Source organism: Orcinus orca, chromosome 2, assembly GCF_937001465.1.
Source record: "Orcinus orca chromosome 2, mOrcOrc1.1, whole genome shotgun sequence".
Lineage (NCBI taxonomy): Eukaryota > Metazoa > Chordata > Mammalia > Artiodactyla > Delphinidae > Orcinus > Orcinus orca.
The window spans coordinates 83415891-83441482 of NC_064560.1; the positions used below are offsets into that span (position 1 = coordinate 83415891).

The window sequence follows — 25592 nt, forward strand, 5'->3', positions numbered from 1 at the left end:
ATTTTTCTTAAATGTAAGGGGAAATTAGAAGCACTAATACCTTATCAGGACTTTATGCAAATGTAGAATAAGCATGTTATTCCAAATTCAGGGCCCAGGTGATGTGAAAATGAAAAATAATTGGGGGGACAAAAATACATTGTGAATAACACATACATTTCCATTTCCATTTAGGTATATTATGCCAAAGTCAGTTTATAGTATTTTGGTACATTTGAAATAGTACTGACTTATTGAGAGTAACCACTGAAATACCTTTCAACTATGTGAAGTATGGAAAATTGCAAAATTTAAAAAAAAATTAACATAGGAGAAATGTTATACTATTGTGCTGGCTTACAAAGTTAGCGTCCAGATTTTGGATGAAAATATGTTCCCCTAGTATCCTAAAAATAAGCAAAGTCTTTGAAATCTTTTACACACTGGTATTAGATAGTCCTGTTTATTTTACTCACACCAGAGGCAATAGTACAATGCTAAAAATAAGCATGCACTGCCTGTATTATTAATGTATGGAAATTGCATTCTGTTATAAAATCTCATCTGGTTTCCTACTTTTTTCACTAAGCGCTCTGATTTTCAGATGCATCCACGTTGCTGAGTGTGCCCGCAGCCCATGGGCCACGTTTTACTCATCCACTCCCCCGCCGGTGGACTCTCAGGCTGCCCCTCCCTCATCCATCATGGGCACAGGAACAGAATTTCTGGGTCATAGGACCGAGACAGAGGCTTTAGTCTGGAAACCTATTAGCACAGCAAGTGCCAAAACCCCTTTCTTGTGCCTGGAAGAGATGTTTTGGAAGTCTGAAGAGCCACCACGCCTCCCATCCTCCCTGTAGCACTGGGCTTAACTCCTAAAACTACAGGATTTGAGGTAGGAAAGCTGGATTTGAGGAGCAGCCTTTCTGCCCTCCTCTGCGCCAGGAGAAGACATCCCAGGGTCCAGGTGAGAGGCCCAACATCGCCAAAGAATTTGCTGGCAAGCCCTGAACGCTGAGCTGGCCCCTCCTGCACAGCTCAGGGTAGGGGGACAGCCAGCCCTCACCCCAAGGCTGGGAAGTGACTGGGGCCAGGCCCGGGCAGGCAGAAGACTTGAGCAGGAACACCCTGGGATCAGTAGGCACCCCTGCACCTGCCCCCGCCCCCGGGCGAGCCTTTGGGGAGCAGCTTCTCTAACTATTGGACTGAAGCCATAGTCCAAGAAGCTCAGGCTTCTGGCACTAAACAAAATTCAGAAACACCCAGATTGACTCCAGGAAGAAGCTCTTCCAGCCCTAAGATGGGGCCTATGGGCTCTTGCTGATTTGCACTGCCCGACCCCACCAGCCTTCAGGGGGCGCTGTTTCTCTAACATCAGAGGTTCTGAGCCAGAACCAAGGGCAGCTCTCAGGTGACAGCTCAGTGGTGCCTCACATTGATGGTAGAGACCTCTCAGACAAAGCCCTGGGGAGAATGAAGGGAAATTGGCTCAGGCAGAAACCTGACAACTAGCACCGCCTTTTCCTCCTTGCTCCAGGAGACCCTCCTGTTCATCCAGACGCTTCCAAATGCAGACCGAAAGAGGCTGAGCCCTCCCTCCACACTGCCCTGCCCTGCAGTTCCATTTCCTGCCTCCTCTCCTCCCTAGCAGGAGAGCAGGGACCTTCCCCGGCAGGACCCGAGGATGGCCTTCTCCAGGAGGACACAACCACAACTTCTGTGTACGACAGGCACACAGCAAATAGTAGGAAGACAGTGTAGGGGAGGACTTTTCTTGGCCCTCTGGACCCTTGTCCCATGGGCATGACTTTCAGTTAAGGACAGCCTGGGGCAAGGCCAGTGAGATTGAGGTGGGAGAGTGGGGAGGTGAGTAGGAGCCCATGGGGTGTGAGCCTTCTGGGGCAGCCTAGGGTGGGAGTGGGTGGCAGACTCATAGGAAATAAGCATGGTCCCTGCCCGGAGAAAGGGCACTTGCTATGAGGGTAACAACCATTTGTGCCACCACTATTCTCTAAGCATCTCTTATGTGTCAGGCACTGGGCTAGTTGCAGGATACTGCTGTGAACAAGAGCTGTGTGGTTCCAGTGATCTGGATCTGACACTGGAGAGCAGAGGAGTCAAACAAACAGTTAAGTAAGCAAATACTAATTCTAAATAGCAATGCGAACAATGAGGGAAGTTGGGAGGATGTTGAGATGGAGAATAATGGGGAGGAGGGAGCTACTCTAGAACTCAAGGCCTTTGAGGTCGGCCAGGACAGTGGGCATGACCTCACGTGGCCTCGTGCTGATCAGGAAAGGAGGCACAGAGGCTGAAGCAGTGATCATGGAGGTTTTCCCCTGCTCAGGACCCCTTTCCCTCTTCTTGTACAGCCCTCTCAGTTCCCTTCTCCACTCTTGATCCATAAGGGCTCCTGGAGAGGACATGTGACCCAGATCTGGCCAATCAGGGCAGCCCATCCCACACTGGCCACAGTGATTGGTTCAGAGATGGACCCATGACCCATATCAGGCAAAGGAGAGTCAGGCTGGAAACTTTGGCTGGACCATTAGATAAGAAGCTGTCTCTTTTCGTCGGAGGATGCTAAACAAGGCTATAAGCCTTGAACAGCCATGGGTGGCCACATAGAAAGAGCCTGTCTGAGAATAGAGCCAACCCCAAGGAAAGCAGAGCTGAGAATTGGTGACGGAGGGAGAGAGATCTGTTGACCAAGCCCTAATGCTACTTTTGATTATCTGAATCTGCAGGAGGGAAGAGGAAAAGAAACATCAGCATTCCCCAAAACTCTCTTCAAAATCATCTTCTTCACCAGTCTTCTCTCTCCCCTCAACTCTATAGGAAACTGGAGGGAGGTAGTGGGCAGCAGTGCAGGGTCTGTTTGGAGCCCCCTTTTGGCAGGTCCTGCAAACACAGGTAGTTTCCTAATGTCTTTTCTCATCTTCACCTTTGGACATCAACCAAAACTCTGAGAGAGAAGAAAAGCCCCATTTTTAACATCCTGTTACATGAGTATTGTTGGCTCATTTCTATAAATGAAGAAAATGAGGCTCAGAGAGTTTGAATAACTTGCCAAGAACACAGAGCTGGTCAGGGACAGAGCTGAATTCACACCCCAGTTTGTCTGGCTTCAAATCTTCCTCCCCCTTTCTACTACTCCAGTCTAGGGGGTGGTATGGCCCGGCAGGCAGGTGGCCCCTAGCATTGTGGCTATAGGCAGCTTGACCTGGAATTCAGGGCCATTTAACTCCAGCTCTGGCAGGCTGTGGGCAGGGCAGTCCCACATTCAGAGAAAGTGACATCTATGGGGTCTGGAAAGTGCAGCTCAGAGTCTAGGGTTACCACCATGGGCTGAGTGTCCACTGTGTGTTACTGTGTTTCATCCAGATAAGACACTGACTACCAGCCAGAGCTGATGAGACCTACTGCTGGATACCTTCTTATCCTCGTTTCCTGAGTCAAGACTGACCCCTGTGGTGGCATGAGGCTGAGGCTGGCCAGCAGGGAACCCCAGCTGTTAGGAGCAGAGGAAGGCAGTGTCAGAGCCAGGCCCACACGCCTTTCTCCCACATCCATCCCATCCCAGACCTGGGCCAGCCTCCTCATGTCTCTCCAGACTCCTCCCCTGCCTCTCTGCCTCCAGCCTCACCCCTCACCCTCATCCACCAGAGCTGCCATTGTTTGCCTGATTGTTCACCATCTTGTTGCCAAACGAATGGTCCAAAAGCATGTTTTACAATGGCAACCTTTATCTACAGAAGGTCTTTGAAACTTCTTGGCCTGGCATTTACAGTGGTTCAAAATGTGGCCTTACTGAACTTTGTCAACTTTGTTTCTCTTTTCTTTCAGATGCATACCCTTCATGTGTGTCAAACTGTGTGTGCTATTCCTACTGCCACTCCTTGGCTCAGGTGATGTCTGCCATCCCTGCCCTCCCCTCTCCGTTGTTAATATTGACAATTCACTCCTTCAGTCTGTCCACCTTTCCTTCAACAGGTATTCCAGGAGTCTCGCTCTGCTCCTGACATTCTGGGCAGCTTCACCGACCCGCAGCTCTGACACCTCATCCCTTGTATTGTGATCTCTTTAACCTTCTCGTATTAACCTCCTGCATGAGACATCCTTCTTCCCTTGCTCCACTCAACTGCAAATCCTTCAAGGGCAGAGACCCTTCAAGGGTCTCACCCATTTTGCAGCTCCTGTGACAGGGGTTAATAAATGTGTGTTGCTTGAATGGGACAAACACAGGCTCTGGCAGGAAAGCACTAAAAACACTGGCTTGAGAGGCTAGAGCTTAGTCCCAGCTCTGCCACTTCCTAGTGTGGCTTGAGGAGAGCTACTGTCCTTCTCTGGGCCTCAGGATACCCATCTGTAAAATGGAACTACCATCCTGTCCTGACCGCCTTACTAGGCTGGGGTGGGTGGGAGACTATGCAGGTGTCGGCTGTTATTACGATGGTTTCTCCCATAGGCAGGGTGTGTGTTGAGGGTGGAGGGAGATGATTGTGTTTCTTGGAGCCCTTTAGCCATAAGAGCTGAGTTGAGCAAAGACAGCAGGAGGCCCCTCAGATGCCAGTCCCGGGGGTTACGGCAGGGGAAATGACCAGCGACTTGGTGCACGTGTGTCTTTCTGAGGCATGGATGCTCCAGGGCTCTCTGCCAGTATCCTGGGAGGGGGGCAGGCAGGAGCTCTTCTCCAGCCCCAGACTGCCTGTGAAGGGTCAGTGGGCATGACCTCACTTGGCCTGCTTGCAGTCCTATGGTCCTCAAGGCTCCAGACTGCCTCCAGTGACCTGGGGTGGGGTGTGCAAAGGAAGGTGGGGTTTGAGTCGGGGCGTTTTATCATCACGGGCTATCTGTCCAGAGGGGAAGCCGAGGTTCACACTGGAGAAGGGACTCGCTGAGGTCACTTTTACAGTCCTGGTGTGGATTTTAGAGACAGAGACAATTGAATCTTAGCTCTGCCACTTACTCCTGTAAGAGCTGGAGCAAATTACAACCCTGAGTCTCAGGTTCCATAAATGTTAATGGGGGCTTACAATTCTAATGTTGTAAAGCTATGAGGATTGGAGGGAATGATGTGTATAAGGTGCCCATTCCTGGTGGCAGCTCAGGCATCTGGCTCCATTCCCCAGGGTGATGGGGATGCTCCCTCCTGGACATCCTGCACTGCTCTGGGCAAATATCTCCCCGTTTCTCAGGTGACAAGGCTGCCAAAGGCTTTAGGAGAGAATCAGGTCGGCTTTGGACCCAGGACAGGAGGTGGCAGGTCTAAGATTCTGCAAGTCAGGAGGCTGATTCTGAGGAAGTGAGCGGCTTAGGGCCTGGGACTCCTTTCCTTCATTTGCTCATTCATTCCGCAGATATGGATTGACTGTGCACTCAGGAACAGATTCTGTCCTGGCTGCTGCTCCATCAGGGAGGACGAAGACCCAGATGCTCCCCACCCAAAATGCTCACGTTCCAGTGGGGAGAGAGACAAAGCAAGGAGACACAAAGAGAGTGGGATTGCTATGGGAGTTATGTGCACAAGGCAGGGGATACCGAGGTAGTGGAGCTGCGGAAGACTCACACTTCCTTTTTTTCTCATTTTAATTGCAGAGCACATTTTCGTGGTTGAGATCGAGCTGTATAATTTTATAACCTGCTATTTTCATCTGGCATTATGTCATAAATATTTCCTCCCGGTGATTATTGAACTCTTTATTTTTTATTGTTTTTAATTTATTTATTTTATTTATTTATTTATTTTTGGCTGCATTGGGTCTTCATTGCTGTGCGCGGGCTTTCTCTAGTTGCATCGAGCGGGGGCTACTCTTTGCGGTGCACGGGCTTCTCATCGTGGTGGCTTCTGTTGTTGCAGAGAGTGGGTTCAGTAGTTGTGGCGCACGGGCTTAGTTGCTCCGCGGCATGTGGGAGCTTCCCAGACCAGGGCTCGAACCCATGTTCCCTGCCCTGGCAGGTGGATTCTTAACCACTGCACCACCAGGGAAGCCCCAGTTGAACTCTTTATAAATATTTTCAATGGCTGCAGTGTATTTTCAGTGGAGCAATGCCCTAATTTAATTAGGCTTGGACAGGTAGATTGTTTTGGGTTGTTTTTTTTTCCTATGATAAATAGTACTGTTACAAACATCTTTGTACATAAATTATTTCCCATGTTTCTTGTTATTTCCTTGGGGTAGATTTCTAGTCATGGAATTCCTGGACATGGTATATCAAATTTTTAAAATCCCTCAGTAATCCCTTGATACCTACTGCAAAATGTCTTTCTGAGTCGGTTTTTCGGGTGCACCCTAGAGCAACTGTGGCACTGTTTAGACTTAAGTCTGTATAGAGGTAGGGGATCATCGTAGGAAGATAGGTTGGGGTTGGGGTTTGAATCATACAGACTTGGAGGTTCCAGGCCCAGCCCCTTCACTTACTCATCCCATAGCCCTGGCCACGTCGGTTCTCCCATGACAGGTGTGATAACACTATCCTTGACCAGTTTCCTGCAGATGAGAGATGGCGGATGTGAAGCACACAGCTCAGTGCCTGGCACACAGTAGGAGCACAGTAACTGGTTACTGCTATGGAATGACAGCCTCCTGGTCGGGCCTGGGGTGAAGTCATGCCCTCTGGAAGCTGAGGCTGCAGGGTGAGGCCTCAGCTCCAGCCTCCGCTGGCCCAGGCCCAGGTGCCCCTACACTGACCAGGCCAGGGCCCCCAGGAGCGCTGCAGGCAGGAGGGCAGAAGGCAAAGGCCAAGATTGGAGGCTAGAGAAAGTGAACAAAGGGCTCTGGGGCCAAAACAGAGGGAGGAAGTGATTTCCAGGCTGACTGAGGAGGGGAGCTGGGAAGGAGAGGGAAGAGGGAGGGGTGGAGGTCTCAGGGGCCACAGGAAAAGGCAGGACCAAGGTGATGAGAGCCAAAGGGAAGGGCTGGTTCAACGCCAGGATGTAAGGTGAATCCAGGTACCAATCAGGTCCCCAGAGGCTGGCCCAAGGGCAGGGGTGGGCACCAGGGGGCTCTGACAGGCTGCCCAGCACCTGATTCTATGACTAGCTCACTGAGTGCCCCTGGACAGGAACCTGACCCTTGCCGGGCACTGACGCACCCATCTGCAGAAGTCTCTGGTGTCCTTCTGTCTCTGACATCCTCTGGCCTGGCAATGCCCTGAAGAGATGAATGACTTCCCATCTGGCCCTCTGAATAAGTTTAAATACCTACCAAACAGTTTTTCTACTTCAGACAGGAGACAGAACTGCCCTGGGTCTCTTGGATCAGTGGGAAGACTTTTCTGAAGGATTATTGGAAAGGGGAAGGGCAGAGGTCAGAGGGAAAGGGCTTGCTTAGAGAGAGTGACCACAGCCAGAGCAGAGTGGACAGGGCAGCCCCAAGTCAGGCTCGAGGAGAATTAGAAAACGCCTGCTTTGGTGGGTGAAGTCCCATGTTCATACTGCTTGGCTAGAGAAACCAGCTCTGGTTTTCAGCCCTCACTCATCCCCTTGGCTTGATACTCTGTGTTGCAGGTTGAGTTCTGCAAGAGCAGACACTGAGGCAGAGTTTGGAGCACGTGGTGTGTACTAGAGACCCACAACTATGAAAGGAAGGGGGAGAAAGCAGGACTGGGCAGAGAGAAGTCAACCTGTGTTCTAGGCTCAATCAAGTCTCAGCAAACCCAGCACCAGGTCATCTGAGTTGTCCAGCATCAGACCTAAATGGAGGGGCCTCTATCCTCTTGTCTCCATCAGTCACCAGATTTGAGCTGCCCCAGGACAGCTGTGATCTCAGGTAAGGCGGCCCCCTGCAGCTGCGATGAGCTCGGAAGGAATTGACAGGAGGTTGTGTGCTGAGCACTCTCCCTCCCTTCACTCTCTTTGAAGCGGGGGTGGGGGGGGGGGATCTGGGCAGCACAGCTTCATGTCTTTCACAGCTTGGGCAGTGAACCACCTGCTCAACTGTACCTGGCAGCCCTGTGGGAGAGAAATTTTAGAGGATACAAACCTGTGCCTTCTCTAGATGCTTTGAAAAGTGTGGAAGAGGAAAAGAAAATCAAATAACACATCATTGTCTTTGTACTAAGGGAGTCCCTGTCAGGAGAGTCACATCCTCTGAGCATGCTGGTTCCTGATTTTCTGGCCTGGAAGTTTTGAAATGTCCGGTTGTCTTATCTCACCACTTCCTGCCCTCCCCCTGCACTAGCTCCTGGGCCTCGTAATACGCTTTCTGCTGGGAAAGTGTGCTCATTCTTCCATTTCTCTCCTTTTCCCCTTTCTGTGTGATTTGGCCACAAGTTCTTGACATCAGGGAGTGAGGAGGCAGCGCTAGAAAGAGACGTGACCTTCACAAGAAGAAGGGAGATGGAGCCCTCTGGCTCCAAGGTCTTCAGTGGCCCCTTAGTGCTCTTAGTTTGAAGTCCAAACCCTCAGCATGGCATGTAACGCCTGCATGAGCTGGCCCTGCCTCTTCCCAGCCTGGCACAGAGCATCACTGAATGAATGGAATTTTTTATTTTTATTCATAGTGATGATGAAGATGATGATGATGATAAAAGAACTCATGTTTCTCTAGGCTCCATCAAACCATGTGCACTCCTCGGGGCTCAGATCAGCAATGACCTAAAAATTCTTGGCTCACCTGCTCATACAAAATTCTGACTCTCTCCTTAAAATCTATTCCAACCATTTCTGAGAGACAAGCGGTAAAGAGCAATGAGTTAAGAGCAAAAACTTTGGACTCACCCTTGGAAGGAACCAGTATCCTTGGAGAAAGCTTGATTCCAGAGCTGGGGACAGGTAATATATAAGATGAGCCTGAAAAATCTCATGCCAGAAAGTAAGGAAGTGCTCAAAAACTAATAGTGCCACATCAAAAGGAAACACAAGCCACCCCAGAGGGGCTCACACTGGCCAATCTGGGACAGTTTGAGCATCAAAATAAATAACAATAACAACAGATTATAACCCATTGAAAGAGAAATTCTCGAGTGCTCATTAATATAAGTAAATGAATAAATAAATGAGGAAAAGGGAACATTCTTCTGTTCAGTAGGATGTCAACTAATACAATAGATGGAAGGGTGGAGTTGGGTGACATCAGTGAATGTCAAAACTAGTGGGTGTGGGGCTTCCCTCGTGGCGCAGTGGTAGAGAGTCCGCCTGCCGATGCAGGGGACACGGGTTCGTGCCCCGATCCGGGAAGATCCCACATGCCGCGGAGCTGCTGGGCCCATGAGCCTGTGCGTCCGGAGCCTGTGCTCCGCAACGGGAGAAGCCACAACAGTGAGAAGCCCGCGTACCGCAAAAAAAAACAAAACAAAAAAAACTAGTGGGTGAAGGTGTGATGAGGAATAGGATACATATATTTATTTACATAGCCTCAAAGAATTTTCCTATAAGATACTTATTAAGCACAAAGGGGAAAACAGTAACTCTATGGTGAAGAAAACTGGTGGACACCACTGAAATTGAGTGACCAAAGTTAACATCACCAACAATGGGACAAGCTGACATCATGTGCCTCCTGATATGATGCACTGAGAAGAACACAGAAGCACTTATGTGGTGTTCCTACCAAAAGAGCATGATCTGAATCTAATCATGAGGGAAGAACCAGACACAAATCCAAACGCTGAGACATTCTTTTTTTTTTAATTAATTTATTCACTTATTTATTTTTGACCATGTTGGATCTTCATTGCTGCGCACAGGCTTTCTCTAGTTGCAGCAAGTGGGGGCTACTCTTCGTTGTGGTGCGTGGGCTCTTCTCACTGCAGTAGCTTCTCTTGTTGCAGAGAATGGGCTCTAGGTGTGTGGGCTTCAGTAGTTGTAGCACAAAGCCTCAGCAGTTGTGGCTCACGGGATCCAGAGCGCAGGCTCAGTAGTTGTGGCACACAGGCTTAGTTGCTCTGCGGCATGTAGGAACTTCCCGGACCAGGGCTCGAACCCCTGTCGCCTGCAGTGGCAGGCAGATTCTTAACCACTGTGCCAGCAGGGAAGTCCCAAAATGTTGAGACATTCTACAAAATGACCAGCCTGCTGCTTTCCGAAGTGTCAATGTCATGAATGTCAAGGGAAAATAGAGGAACCGTCAGAGATTGAAGGAGACCAGGAGGGAAAAATAGACTTAAGGGACATTACAACTGATGGAATTAAATTTGAATGAGAAGTGCAGACTAGACAAGAGCATTGTATCAATGTTAAATTGTGCTGTGGTTATGTAAGAGAATGTCCTTGTTCTCAGGAAATATACACTAAAGAATTTAGGGGTGAAGAGTTCCATGTCTCCAGCTTACTCAGATAATATATACTATATTATTAAGCATATATAATTAATTAATATGCATATGTAAGTATATAGAGAGACATAATAATAAAGCAATTGGGTAAAATTTAAATAATCTGCTGAATCTGGGGAAAGAGCACAAGAGTTCTTTGTACTCTTTACTTTTAAAATTATATCAAAATAAAAATGTAAAAATTTTAAAAGCCAAACCAAAACATGAGAAAATGTGCCTTTTACTGACCACCGTAGCAGAGTGCTGGTGAGGGCAGGGCTTAGGAGGGAACTAGGGAGATGGGCACCTGCACCCCAGGAATGTGGGGTCTCACCGTCTGGTGAGAGTCTACTGTCACGCCGTCCATGAGGCTCAGGCTACCAGTCACTCCTCGGCTTTGTTCTGCTGTTTGGAGTCCTGGGAATGAGGCTTTTCCAGTCGATCCTGAGAGGACAGGGCCTCAGCAGCAACAATGCCAGGTCTGTGGGTGCATCATCACGGTGGGCTGAAAGCCCGCTCTGCACGGGATCTGAGCTAGATTCCTTTTCATGTTCTCAAGCACTGGGCTAGGCACGTTAGAAACATCTTATTTAAATTTTAGAGCAACCCTATTAAATACATAGACTTATCATCCCTGTGTTCCAGATGAGGAACTCAGTCTCGGTGAGGTGAGGCTGGAGCCGGGATTCAAACCCCACTCTTCGGACTCCCAGTCTAGTGCTCTCCCTGCTCCCCCCTCCCCGCCCCGGCTGGACATACCAGGAACCCTCCTGTTTCCGCACTTTGGCCCATGCTGTCTCGTTTGCCTGCATCCGTGCTCCCCTCCCCATTTCTCAACTTAGTGATTTTCTGGCCCAGCCAAGACTGAAGTCCAGGTCTCCTACCTCTGAATCCCAGGTTCTCAGTGATAATTAAACACCAGCTGGGCCACAATCAAGCTTTGCCTTACTGTGAACAAGTCATTTTCTGACTAAATTAAGACCAGCCCAACTGAGGAGAGGAGAGGATGCCGAAAAACTGTTTTGATGCTCTGTTTTGAGACAGAAAAGAGCTACGATGGAAAACACAAAACAAAGCAGGCTGGAAAGGACGGGGGCAGGTGTTGGCGTGGGAGGTGGTTATGCCATGCCTTTCCTGTTAGAATCAGGTCAGTTGTTCTGTCCCGCTGGGCCTCAGTTTTCCCATCTGTAAAATGAAGCAGTAAGAGGATAAAAGGAGCTCCCATCCAAGCGTGTATGTCTGACTCACGGACTGTGACTAGAAACTAGGCGGAGTCCGTGTCCCCGACCCAGTCAGGCGGTCTAAGTTGGAGCCTGGCCTTATGTTTTCTAACAAAGTCCCACAGGGCTTCTGATAGGCACCCTTCCTCCATTTGAGAACCTCCAGAGCGTCTCTGCGGGCCCTTCCACCACTGCAGTCCTCCACTCTCTGACCAGTGAGCGGTGGTGGTTCTCAGCCCTCACTGAAGGAGCCCTTCCCCCATGTCTACCGGGCTGGGCAGGGGGTCCTGATTACTCTGCTGGCTGCCCACTGGCCACTTTGCACTTCTTTGATGTCTTTTAAGGATCCTGGCCAACAACACCCAGCTTCTGAAGACCAACGATGATTGGAAACTCAGAGTCACACCCTGGTTGCTGCACATTAGTAAATCTGAAAGCACCTTGTCAACTCAGAAAAGCTGTGTGAGCGGGAAGACGCATTATTTTTTGCAACTGCCTTCCTGGGGCAAACTGAAAAACAGAATCTATATCACATCCTGAGGGCCAAGAGCCACACCCTCGGTCCCCTCCGAAGATCTGGGGCCAGGATGTCTCCAGGCGGCAGACATAATTTCTGGGAGCCCTGGGCCCCATCCCGCATGGCCCCTTGTCCCTGTACTTCCTCCTCTGCTACTGACTTCCCTTCTCTCCCCTTCCTCCTCATCATGCTTCTGCTCCAGACCCTGCCCTGGCCCCTCACCTCCAGCCCCACACTCTAGGAAGGAAAGACTCCACTTAGGATGGAACTCTGACAAGTTAACTGAACTCTCTGAGCCTCAGTTTCCTTATCTGTTGGATTAGGTGAGACCTCAGGCATGTGACGTGCTTAGCACAGGGCCCTGGGCAGTGAGACCCCAGCAGGCTTACCGCTGTCGTCCTGGAACTCCCTGTTGTCTGGTCTCACCAGTGAGCTTGTTCTGGTTAATCAGGCCCCAGCTCCCCTCCTGAGGGAGGACTTCCCAGGCAGAGCCCCTCTCTCCTTGCACCCACTGCTGTCCTGCCGTTCGGCACATTTCCCCACCTGGGCTGCCTCCCCGCCGAGATAGGCAGAAGCCCTGCCTTGTTTGTTTCCAGGTCTCCAGACAAAAAGGCTCAGTAAATGCTGGTGGGTGCTCTGCAGCAGAACTTGTTCTATGCTGGGCCAGGGTAGCTGCGGTCGAGAGTGGGAGCCCCAGCCCAGTGGACCTGGCCACCTGGAGGGACCCCACAGGCATTTCCCCCGGGAACAGTGGACCACAGTAGCTGGGTACATGAACATTCCAGTTCAACCATGGGGTAGGTGGGGTGGGAGGGCACACCACAGCCATGCCAGCATCATGGCAGTGCACTCTGCTCCTCCAGGAAGGAAGGAGATACATGTGTCACCTGGCCTGCCTAAAGAATGGCAGATATTATCAAGACAGCATGTTAGCAATGAAAGGGCCAAAACAAATGTCGCTTGGACCAGTGGTGATACTGTTTCCAAATGAAATTCGTGGTAAGGGCCTTCCGGATTCCTAATGTCACCAAGGAGCTTTGAAATGCTCTGTTTCTACAGCCCCTTCCCCTTTCCAGAAGGCTCCAAGCTATTGCTTAAGATTCTTCCTGTATGAGATGAAGTTGAAGGGTAGCCTGGGGCCAGATCATGCAGGCCATGTAAGGACAATGACCATTGTTCTAACAGCAATGGGAAATCATAGCAAGGTGACAACGGGAAGGTGATGATCAGATTTGGGTCTGAAAATGTCACCCTGCTGTGTGGAGAACTAACAGTAGTGAGCAGGGCTGGCTACAGGGATGTGCATCTTGAAATTCCTAATATTATCTTTGGATTTGTATTTTTAAGTGACGTCTGATGGGACAATGAAGCATGGATTCAGGGCTCGGAGCCTCGGCTCATGCGTGGTCCCGTCTCCTACTACCACCCCTGACGGGTTCTCAGCTTTCCCCTCCCCACTCCTGCCTAGCAACCACTGCCACCCTCTGCCCCCAGCAGGAACCTGGTGCAGGTGTGGGGAGGCTCAGGGTTGACTGGTGGCATCTCAGGATGGGGCACTGCAGCGGTTGTCCCTGTGCCGTGCTGGCAGCACCGTGGCGCATTCAGCAGGTGACTCGGGATGGTGGGTCTCCTGCTCACTTCTGCTCCAGGTACCTAGGGCATCCTGGCATGAGTTGCAATATTCTTGGGCATCACCCTCCACCATGGGAAAGGGAGATGCCTGCTTTACTTCTCTGCCCCCCCTCTGGGGAGTGCAGTCTGGTAACTGGCAGGATGGGAAACCCAGCAGCTTGGGTCTCCTACGGAAGTGAGTCAAGAGATGGAGGGTGCTTGTCCTTCACGTATTCCTATGCCCAAGGGAGCGTAACATTAAATAGCAAGTGAAGCACCAGGACAGGTTGAGAGAACATGGGAAAGGAAAAGACTTTATATTTTAGGACCTTCAATGGCAATTTTCCCCTTACCTTTTTAATAATAGGCCCCATAGTTTCATTTTGCATTGATGCTGCAAATGACATGGCTGGTCCTGGTAGAGAGCATTCAATGAGATCAAACACGTAAAACACATGCAGGCCCTGCAGGCAGTAAGACTCCCTCAGTGCTGGCTAGTAGTATTGTTTTTGTTGTTTCTTTGGCTCAAAAGGATGGATGAAGCGGCTTCAGGAGCCGAACCCCGCCAGAGGGCTTGCTGTGGCAATCAATGTTGTAATAACTGAGTTTGCATTTTATTCTCAATCCTCAGACCCACTACCTCTTAAATTCTTCAAGTAGATGTGTTCAAATGTCATGCAAAACAGGATGGGGCTCTGCCTGCACAGGGGGACTCCCCCTTTAAGAAAAGGAGCAAAGCGTGCCTCAAACACAGCTGCCCAGACCTCAAGGCAAATTGTGTTTTGAGGCAATTGTGATAGTGATTTTCAGGACTGGATCCCCCTCCCCAGGGGAGCTGGTGATGAAGGGAGGCCTGAGGGCAGCTCCCTTTTCTGAGGGGAGCTCAGATGACTCCGTCCCCCTCTTCCACCTCCCTGATGTCCCACCAATCCATCCCCTCCTCCCTGCCTGCCCATCTAGGCCTCATCCCTCTCTCAGAGTTACAACAACACCCTCTTCTTGTCTCACCCCCTCCCAACCACTTCCCCTCTGGAGACATCTTTCTAGAACCTGTCTGTGGGTCCTCCAGGGCAGAGACCAGGTCTGTGTCCTCTCTGAGCCCCAGTCCCAGCAGGGCCTGCCAGGAGTTGGTACCCAGCAGTGTTCGTGGACCTGATTGGGAGAAGGCTGTAGTGGCCACGGTGGTTGGCTCCCGACACACGTAACACCCCAATCAAGGCACCCCCTTCCTGAGGCCAGTGATGGTGGTATATGAGCATGTGACTCAGTCTCCTTCTGGCCAGTGAGACACACGGGGAGGTCTCCCGGGAGACTGGGTGGGGAGGACTTTGGAGAAAATGAGACAAGGAGAGGGGTCCCGTTTCTTCCTCTGTGGCTGTGTCGAGTTGTAGACCAGAGCCGTTGCAGACGGAGGAGGGAGACAGTCAATGAGGAGAATCACAGAGAAACTGAGCTGGGGCTCTAATGCACTTCACCTGGAGGCCGTGCTGCCTCCAAACCCCTTGTGTGGGTGATAACACACGTCCTCCATGTCAGACCCTCTGGTGTTATGTTCCTTGCGGCCAAGGCGTCCTCAATGGGTGCAAATAACAAAGTGAACCTGGAAGATCATGTGCCAGGGCTGGACTCTCACCCAATGGCACCACCAGCCCCAGCAGCCTCCCTGGACTCAGCTTTTCCTGCTACGGATCAGGGTGACAGGTTCTGGAGGCAGAATTGGAGAAAGGAAGGATGAAACCCATTGTTATGAGAGGGCTGTTGATTACAGACACCTGTGAAGGTTAAGCCATGGGCTTTGGCATCAGGCAGACCTGGGTCTGAAGCCTAGCGCTTTACTTACTGGCCTTGGGCGAGTTGCATAAACTCTTTAGTTTGCTCCTCTGTGAAGTGAGGATGATGATAATGTGTGCCCCACAGGATGGGGTGAGGACTAAGTGAGGTTGTCCATGTAAAAAGCTTCAGCAAGTGCTCCAAAGCCGAGCTGGCTGTCCTGGTGGCCCAAACTTGGGAGCCGCAAAAGGTGAAGTGTGGGGAGGGAGAAGACCTCTCTGCAGCAGAGTACTTTAGATTGACGTCTCCTGTTACTTCCTTCCCCAGTTGCTTCACCCCACAACCAGCATGGCCATCCGTCTGGGGCTGCCCTGACTGGACCAGAGCAGCTGGGAAAGGAAGACCTCATGTGTGGGAGCCTTGAGATGGACCTTGGGGGATGGGAGGATTGGCCCAGGGAAGGAAGATGAAGGAAGGCATGTCAGGAGGGAGGCTGGGGAGCAGAGGGGCAAAGCTGTGGAGGTAGGAGTAGAGAGGGTACCTTTGGGGAGAGGGAAGAGGCCTGTTTGGAGCAGAAATTTGTGAGGGGTGATGGGAGGAGCCCCTGGAGAGGCAGGGGAGAGAGCCTGGCTATGAAGTTTCCTGCTGATAAGAGGGTAAGAGCCGTCTATCGACAGAAAGTTTCTAGTCCGCCTCCAGAACTAGAAGCGTCACCCCATTTGGTAGATGGAAAAGCCAAGGCCAGGGAGGCTGAGTCGGTGCTATCAGAGGCGGTGATGCCATTGGGATGAGGAACAACCTCAGCACTTGGCCTTCGGGGTTCAGAGTTAAATTTACATTAGCTGTCTTCAGCTGCAAGCAGCAGACAGCCTGACTGGGGTGCCTTCAATGCTGGAGATGCTTATTAGCTTGACCCCAAGGATTCTGGAGGTAGGGGGCTACCACGGTAGCCCCACTGCCCTGCAGCTCTCCCTGACATGTTCTCTCTTGGGTGGTTATTGCAGAAGTGTGGGTGTGCCCCATCTCTAACCCTGGGCTTACATAACTGGCACTTGGGCTCTTAGCTCTCTCCTGCGGCAGCTCTCATCCGTCTAATCACCACCAGTCAATGGTAAGGGAGGCATCGCCAAGGGTGGTGATTTGTGGACGAGCCTGATTCATCTCTTCTTGCCAACCCACCCTGGGCTCCGGCCCCCCTCCTGATGTCTTCTGCTGAGTGGGCAGGCCCTGGCTCCCCAGGGCGGTATCTGGAGCTCCAGCCCAGGGCTCTTCCCAAGTTGATACCAGACAGAGCCCCCAGCACCTGCCCCATCAAAACCAGAAACTCTAGTAATGTTCTCAACATTACTTTGTGTCTTTTCCAAAGACTGGGGGTGACAGATGGGGAAACTGAGGCTCAGAGAGTTGGAGGGTGGATTAAGGTCCCTCTGAAGGGTAAGGCCCAGACAGAACAGAAACTGGGGCCTCAACCTGGCTTTTCAAACTCCCACGTTTATGCCTTTGTAATCCTGTGTCTCTCGGTCCAACCACATTCTTCCAGCCTGAAGACTCCATCTTCAGAGGGGGGCTTCCTGCCCCAGAGAGTGCCTCACCTGGGGACTTGGAGGGAAGGCAGTATCCACAGGCTGTTACCCCTTGGCTAGTTACCTGCTCACCCCACTTCTGTGCTTTCACAGCTCCCCCCAGCACACAGCTCTGTCTGCGCCCAGACCGTGAGCTCCTTGAGTTCAGGATGTGGACTGGGGCAACGTTCACCCAGGGTCTGATGATGTTCTAGGCTTGGGTGAGCCCCTCCCTCCCTGAAATGGTTTGCTGGTGATGGGTGGAGAGTCTAGCGTCTCTGGACCCGGTCTGGGGTGAGGCTTGGGGTGGTAGGTGACAGCACCCGGGATCCTGCCCTCCTCCTTACCCACAGCTTCAGTGGGCCTCAGGCTCCCTAAGTTTATGGCCTCTGAGAATGGCCCAGCTAGGGCATCGGAAGGAGGCAAGTGGAGACAAGTAGCTGGGTGGCAGATGGCAGGCGGGGCTGCACAGGGGAGCATGGCAGCTCCACTTCCTGTGGGGCGACGGCCCTGGAGCCTGCCCTAGGGGAGGTTGCACAAACCTACCTGCACAGGCCCCGGGCTGCGTCTCCCACTGGCCCCTGCCTCCCCACAGCCCGGGGCTGGCATCCCTGCTCTCAGTCCTGAAGCCTGGGCTGTGTCCTCCGTCTCCACGGGGCTGGTGAGGGGCCGGGCCGGACACTGGGACCCGCCCTCCCATCACTGGGCACCAGCCCTTCCTCATTTTGCTGCTGATTCTAGCCCCAAACAAAACAGGTTGAGCCCTTTTCCTCCCTCCAGCAGTCTCTGGCTTACAGCTGCCTTCTGAGGCACTGCAGACGGCGCCGGCCTGGAAGGGGGGCCCTGGGCCAGCGCTGCCAGGACGGGGACGGTGCGCCTGCCTCCTGGCCCTCGTTCAGCCCTGTCTGTGGCAGGAGAGGGAGCTTTGCCGTGGCAGTCGGCTGAGGAAGATGCCCCAGCTTCAGTTCAAAGATGCCTTTTGGGTGAGTGAAGACGGCTGCCGGTTTGAGCCAGTGGTGTTGGCCCCGGGGAGGCCAGTCCGACCGAAGTTTCCCCGGGGGTGGTGGGTGGGGATGCGGCTCCAAGAGGGGGATTTCTCATAAAAATAGTGGTTGATTTTTGGTCTTTATCATCGTGGAGGTGACTTGGGCTGCTTCTGAGTCAGAAGACGAAGGGGATCCTCAGTCTGGGGTACTGATTTCTCTGCAAACTTCAACACAGTGAGTGGGGGATAGTCTCTGTGCTCCCAGGGCTGGTTTTTCCCCTGAGTGACCCTCTCCCCACAGCAGGAAATTTTTAGGAGTGTCTGATATATGGGTGGGAGCTCGAGGAGGTCTTGTGAGGCGAAGGAGGGAGGGGGTCAGGTTTGGGGACCAGAAAAACTTGACTTTGGATGTTGGCTCTGCTATTTAGAGGCTGGACAAGTCATTTAACCTCTCGGGGTTCCATTTTCCCGCATCTATATAGTAGAGAGAGATATTAATAAACGCACCAACTGGATGGGAGGGTTAAAACAAGGTGAGGTAACAAACTCCCCCGCACCTTGCTGGAGCGCCAAATGGGAATTCTCTTCCCCTCACCCAACCCCTCTTCCTTGCAGACCTCAGGGGTCCTTTGAAGAGGCAGCAGGGCTGGGCAATTCCTTGCTGACTTTCTTAAATCCAGTGCACATGTAAATCAAGCCTTTTCCTAGTGAAATTCCAGCACCCAGCTGGCTCGTGGGGGTGAAATGCTTGGCCCAGGCCACACAGCCCGCAAGCCCAGTTTGGACCCCAGATCCCTTCAGCTTTTTTCCAGCTGTCTCTCAACCTCTCCCTCTGCTCCCCAAGCTCTGGCTGTTCCCAGTGGCTCACAGGAAAAAGCTGAGACCTCTCTGGTTAGTGCTGGGGAATGTGGCTGTCCTGAGGGATCCCCTCCAGCCCTGCAGAGGACACCTGGCTCTTTGCTCACTTCACACGGCCTCAGTCAACAGCCTGGCCTCCCTGGGCTCTTTCCTGGGGCCTCCGGCCAGGAGACGAAAGCTAACAAGCCAGGTCTTCCTTGCCTTCCAGGCCACGCTCCGCTTGGGGCCCGTGGCCAGCGTGTGAGTGGCCTGCTTCCCGCCGGCACTGACTGCACAGTGGGCAGAGGGATGCCTCTCTGGGCCTCCGTTTCCCCATATCTACAAAGAGGGGCTGGGACCGGCCCAGAGAAGCCAAGGGAGGCAGACCTGGCTCGGCCCATTCCAAGCACCAGGCTGGAAAATGGGGCCCGTGCAAGGGGCAAGGGGCGAGGGGCTGCAGGGGTGGGGTGACAGGCCGGACAGCGGGTCACTACATCACTGCTCTGACTTGGAGTGCAAAGTCTGGGGAAAGGACAGGGCCTGAAAATCCAGGTGCTTAGTCGCCCAAGGCAGGCCAGGACATCTTGACTATATTTTAGCTCCAGGACATCTGTCCCAGCCCAGAGCCCCTGGGTCCACCTTCCCTAGGACAAAGCTGGGCCAAGGAATAGCCCTAAGGCAGGATCTGGGCAGCGGGGGATGGTACATGAGAGAGAGCAGGGTATGGTGGCAGCAGCCGACCTGTGGCAGCTTCCTGAGCGGTATCCCGCCCACGCTCTGTGCTCTCCCCACCTCTGAGCTGCTGCGGGCTTCACGGCCTACAGGTGCCCCCTCTCCGCCACTGCTTGCTCCCTGGGCCTGGGGTGAGGGTGCAGCTTCCCTAGGGAAGGCTGGAGCAGAACGGGAGAAGTGGCCAGTGGGAGCGTCTCACACTGAGCCTGGGCAGATGCCCCAGAAGGTCGGTGGCAGCACCACTGAATTCTAACACCTCTCACGGGAGCTCAGCCCCACCCAGCCCACGAGGACAGCTAACAGTTACTGAGCATTAAAGATGTACCAGCCGCCCGTTCTCAGGACTCTGTATCTGTTCACCCATTTAAACCAAGGAGGTAGATGCTATTGTTATCCCTATTATCCACAAGAGAAGGCTGAGGCACAGAGAGCCTAAGTCATTTGCCCAAGGTCATGTAGCTGGGATGAAACCGGACGGGTTGGCCCCAGTGTGTGGACTCTCACCCAGGTGCTTCATTGCTCTTCTAGCAACAGGGCCCATCACTGGATCTTTGGGCCACGTTGGTGGGGGAGGGAGAAAAACTGTCCTTCTCACCTCCCAGAGAAGTAAGATCAGATGAGGTCCATAGAAGTCTTTTAAAGCCCAATTTACAGACAAATCTGTTAAATGGAAAAGACTTAATGATCTAACTGCCATGGGGGTGTTAGGGACAGGGGCCTGCCTGCCCCTCCCCCTGGCTTTCCCCCACCCCAGTCCAAGGCGCACCAGCTCCATTGTGAGGAGGGAAACAGAAGTGTTTTCTGAGGAGCTAAGAGCTTGCATTGAAGCTTATACACTTTACTCATACAAGATGCCCTAGAGTGGTTAGGGCCCATGAACTCTGATTTTACCCACAGTTATAACAAGCTTGGTCGTGTGGTCTTTTAACCTATAGATACAGCAAATAGTAGGGATCTACATTTGGTTAAATACTGGTGGGCCTGAACTGTTAGAGACGGTTTCACAGATAGCTGGTAGCCTGATAGCAAGAGGAGACAAAGAAATTATAAAAAGCAGACACAGCGGTTCAGAAGTGGTGGGAACATTCAGCATGGGAACAGCCCAGTCCTGTCCCTCAGTGCGCCGATATTTGCAACTTTTGCCAGTGTGGCCACACGGTATGTATTTATAGCCTGCGTTTATCTTCAGCAGAACGTTCAGAGGCAGGCCGCTGTGGGAGTGAGGCAGGGGCGGGCCTAGCCGCAGGGGGAGGGAAGGGATCGTTTGATGTCTGTTATACACGCACAGCCATAAAGAACATCACGGCTTTGCAGGAAGTTTGCGGCTGACCCTCAGAGCAGGGGCTGTTGGTGAGACAAGGCCGAGGATGAGAATACCAGGTGCTCGAGCTGAGGGGGACTTAGAGCTCATACAACCTGACTCAGCACTGAGCGGCACAGAAGCCCCCAGAATGCGGGGATACCACCCCCCTTACCCAGTACACACAGCTTTCCTTGCCAAACTGTACTGCAAGAAACACCTGTCTGCCTCCTCAGTATGAGGCTGGCGAGTGGGGTATGTGTTCAGTCAATGTTTATAGAATAAGTGAATGAACAGAAAATGCATCCACGGTCCTCATGCCTTCCTGAACCTATCTTCTCCTTCATTTTACTTTAGTTACATTCTGCAAATGTTTGTTGAGAAGGGTTCACTACCAGGCAGCCTAAGCTGGGCCTCCCACCCCCACGTCCAATCAGGTGAATGAGACTGTCTTGCCCTCAAGGAGGCCAGAATCCGGTGCTGGAGACTGAGCCTGTCTGATAACACGGCCAGGCACGGGGCATACCCAGAGGGGTGCTCCGAGCTGCGCTTTCCCCTCCTACCCCCTCATTGCCTCCCACCTATATGTCCAACCGCCTTTGCAAAGAAGTCACTGGATATTGCTTCAAGAGGGAAAATCTAGGTCTGGACCAGGTTTTATTAAGATCCGCATCCTGTCCCACTTGGGGTTGTTAAAAGGAAAAGTAAGGGCCGCGTATACTACCTCTCACTCCCTGCCCTTCCCTCCCTGCCGCCCCGGCTTTGGGCAGGAACCATCAATGGGGACAGAGAGAACAGGCCTGAACTTTTCCCTCTGACTTGAGGTCACATCTCTCCCCTTTGAGGCTGGGCTCCAGCTTCATCTGGAAACCTCTGTGCCAAGCTGGGAGGAGCTGAGCTCCTCAACAGAGGACAGAAGGAGGTACCACATCCTTGGGTGGGGGAATGACTCACCCAGGATGCACCGGGTGAGGGTGGGGAGAGGGGACTCAGGCCCCGTGTGTCTGATCAGCTACTGTTGCCTCTTCTCCTTCCCAGTTCTGAGACTCTGAGTTTCCCCACAGAGGAGGAGACTGAGGTGGGGAAGACCCTCTTTTCAGCATAATTCTGTTTTGAATGTATGTGGGCCTGGGTATGATTTCCTCATCTTCAAAACACCATTGTTAATGACTGCATGGTCCTCCAGCTTGTGGATTCGGTGGACATGCTGTGATTTATTTATCCAATCCCCTATTGTTGGACATTTAGGTTACTACCGATTATTTAGTATTCTGGACAGTGATGTACTGGGTAGATCTTTGTGTATCAAGGTTTTGCACTTGAGGACTACGACTTTGGGTAGCTTCCCAGAAGAGGAGGCATTCCTGGGTGAGAGAGTGGGCCCAGTTCTCTAGCATTTGACACTAGCAGTCACTTTGGGACCCTTCATAGTCCTCTGGCTGGGCAGGAGACTTTTCATCCAGGAAAGAGGGACCAGAGGGACCTGGAAGGGGCTGGGAGGACTGGGCCTGGAGGGGCTCTGCTGGGAACCCAAGCCCACTCAGGCTTTGTGGGTGGACTTGCAGCAGGGCAGGGCCCTGTGGCCTTGAAGGCTGAGGGGGCCAGTGGCTGAGGAGTGGGGTCCTCCCGAGAAACAGGGGATTGTAGAGGCAGGAGGTGGGAGAGGGAGGCCCCTGGCTGTCCTTCCTTTGCCGCCACCTACTGCCTTCCCAATGTCTCCCTGGCCATGGCTGTCAGAAGGGGTGAGGATGGACTCTCTTTCTGTGCTGGTTGCAAAGCTCTTCAAGGCATGGTGTTCTGTGTAGAAAGCATAGAGCCAAGCAGTGTGTCTTGCCTGCGACCTGTTGTGAAAAGTGGGGGAAATAAGCATTTATGTCGGCACAGGCTTGTATTAATGAGAGTCTCTAGAAAGACACACAGAGAACTAACTAAATTGATAACCTTGGGGGGAGTCAGAGAAAAGCGATTGATGGGTTACAGGGCTGGGTGTCAGTGAGCGTTGTCACTATGTATCTTTTTATAGTTTTTAATTTTTGAACATGCAAATGTATAACCTATTGAAAAATTAAATTACACAACTAAAAATGAAAAAGAGAATGTTTATTTCCTGTTCTGTGAAGATTTTTTTCTCTGAGTCCCAGCTACTTAAATCATCCCCAGAGGAGCGACAACAGTGCCTGTTTGTTCAGTGCCTGTTAGGCGCCAAGCACTGCGACAGTCATTCCATGTGTGTCCCCAAACCCATCCTGCAGGGAAAGACTTGCCAAAGTCCTCCTGTCTGCAGAATGGAGGCATGGGCAGGTCAAGGGCCTAGTTCATGGTCATATGTCCAGGACAAAGCAGGGGCACCCACCTAGCTCTGTCGGACCCCGTCCAGTTCTGCCCCTGACTCCAAGGAGATTGACCAGTTCTTGGTTCAATGATAACTCCTGTTGGATATAAGGGCGGCTCCCTATAGGTTAACACTGGTTTCCATGGTTTTGGAAGTAATGTGATTTTTCTCTCCATAATTTTCTGCAAGTGATCACGGATTACGTATTTCATTAAAAGGAAAATATTTAAAAACACAACTAAGCAATTCCTGTTTTCAAGGCCAAGATGGTGTTTTTAGGCGACATTTGTAGCTCGATAGCATGAACTCTTCCACGTACCCTGTGCAGACTCTGTGGCGCGTGTGCCCGCTGGGACCTGAGAACTTGGTTCCTCAGCGCCCACTCCACAGGACACGGTTGGCCGTCTAATGGCAATAGGTGACTGCAGAGGTCTGTGGTTGTGTTTGCCCTGCTGTTGCGATGCCTACAGATGCTCTCCTGTAGGATTTCCTGGAGGCGGTGTCCTGGGCCAAGAACATAACCCACACCTTTGATTTTATTATTGGTGGAAAACAAGATCTGCTTCTCCAGACCCTCTTTTTGATCCAATTCCCAGGAACTCATGGACTTTTCCTAGCTGCTCCTGGCACCTCCCCCCAGCCGGGGTTGCCAGCTCCTGGGATGGAAGGGAGGGCCTTGCTTGGGTTTGGAAGAGTTGGTGAGGATTTGGGAGGTGTGAGGAGGGCAGAGGGTGCTCCAGGTGGAAGGAATGGTGCAGGCAAAGGTGTGGAAGGGGGAGAGGGCACAGTGGGTTTGCAAGATGGTTTTCTGGCCCAGAGGACTGTGCAGGGTGACTGGTAGGAAGGGAAGGCCCTTGCCGGCTTGTGAAAGGTCTTGACCAACCTTGAGTGAAGGCAAAGATGCTTTCTTCCTTTTTGCACCCTCTGCAGGGATGGATGTTTCCACTCATGCAGAGGCTTGGAGGCTGCAGGCTGTGGGTAGGATGCCCGCCCACCTCGCCTAGAGCCTGGCTGACGCTGCAAACCACACGATGGAGGGAACTTGTGGAAACTGAAACTGCCTCACGTCCAGCTAGAGAGAGTGGTACCCTGTGCCCTGGGGGCTGCCCATGCTAGGGCTCCCTGCTGTGCTAGCTCCGGAAGGTCCCTCCCTCATGGGCTCAGTCACTCCCTGTCTTCCAGTCTCAGAATGGGGAATAGGCCTCTGTGAAGCTTCCACCCTCACTCGCTGAGGGGAACCTGGAGAATCCTTTCCCCTCTCTGAACTTCAGTTACCTCATCTGTAGGATGTCAGAGTGATTCTCACCTAAGATAAAGGCTTTGAAGATGGAGAGGCTCAGGGGTCCACATTCTTCTGCTCAGCATCAGGAGTTAGCAGACCAGTAACAGATCCCAAGGGATCCCCACTTATAATTGGATAGGCACCTACAGGGTGAGCCTCATATGTGGATCCTCCCAGTCTCAGGATGCCTCCCCAACTCTGTTCACCGTTGCATATTAAATTCCACCATTAGAGAGTCATTCCTATGGCTTCAGGTGACAAGATGCAATAGCCCCATGAGGTTGGTATTCTTATTCCTGCTTTATAGAGAAGACTGAGGCTTATAGAGGGGATGTGGGCCTGGGGATACCACCCCGTTGGACTTTGGGGCTGCTGGGCTAGGCCTGACTGCTACCTTCCCAGGCCAGTTCAGAAAGCCCTTGGCGTCAGTGAGAGTGTGAGGTGGTTTGCCGAGACCTGGTACCCTGAGCAATGAGTGACAGAGGAGGCGGGTGAGTGACATCCCCTTCTGCTGGTGTTGACAGGCCACCCACTATTGGGCAACAGGAAGTGTCTGCTGGTGCTCCAGAGACTAGCAGCCTGGGTGGGGATGGGGCAGCCAGATAGGATCAGGGCTTCCCCACTGCAGAAATGGAAAAGCGGAAGCTGAGCTATACTGGAGAGGAAAAGGGGGTGATGGGCTGAATCAGGAAATGCTTGACCTCTTCAAGGGACAAGGAGGCCTTTGTGGCTGGGGCAGAGGGACAGAGGTAGAGAGTAGTTGGAGATAAGATCAGAAATGTGACAGGGATCAAAAATACCAATGTCCAGGCACTGCCACAGGTCAATTGCATGCAAATTTCAGGGTGGAGGAGCAGTATTTTTCAAAGTTCTCCAGTTTCCAAAGTGCAGCCAAGGCTGAGAACCATTGGTGTAGATAACTGTGGTGTTTCGGATGCATCGCAGTTGCTGACAATGAGCATATATCTGGCTTTTACCATTTACGTGACCTCATCTGACTCACTTGTGAATGAGTAGAGGGTAGAGGGTTGTTTTTTTTTTAACCTTATAACCTTATACAATTACTTTTTTTGTGGTCAGTATACGTAATGTAAAATTTACCATCTTAACCATTTTTAAGTGTGCAATTAAGTGGCATTAGTACATTCACAATGTTGTACAGCCATCACCACTATCTATTTCCAGAACTTTTTCAAATTTCAAACAGA

The 25592-nt window shown here is 51.9% G+C and overlaps 1 protein-coding gene across 3 annotated transcripts in view; it reads left to right on the forward strand.

Annotated features, from left to right (window-relative positions):
• The first annotated feature begins 17460 nt into the window (after positions 1-17460).
• The window catches only part of PSTPIP1 (proline-serine-threonine phosphatase interacting protein 1), a 41185-nt gene continuing 33053 nt past the window's right edge, over positions 17461-25592 (forward strand). The window contains exon 1 of one of the 3 annotated variants that reach the window (XM_004276345.4): positions 17461-17899. In XM_004276345.4, the coding sequence (XP_004276393.1) occupies positions 17867-17899 (33 nt within the window). In that variant the 5' untranslated portion in view covers positions 17461-17866. The remainder of the gene's footprint in view (positions 17900-25592) is intronic. The other 2 variants (XM_049706613.1, XM_049706612.1) reach the window with 2 other exon arrangements.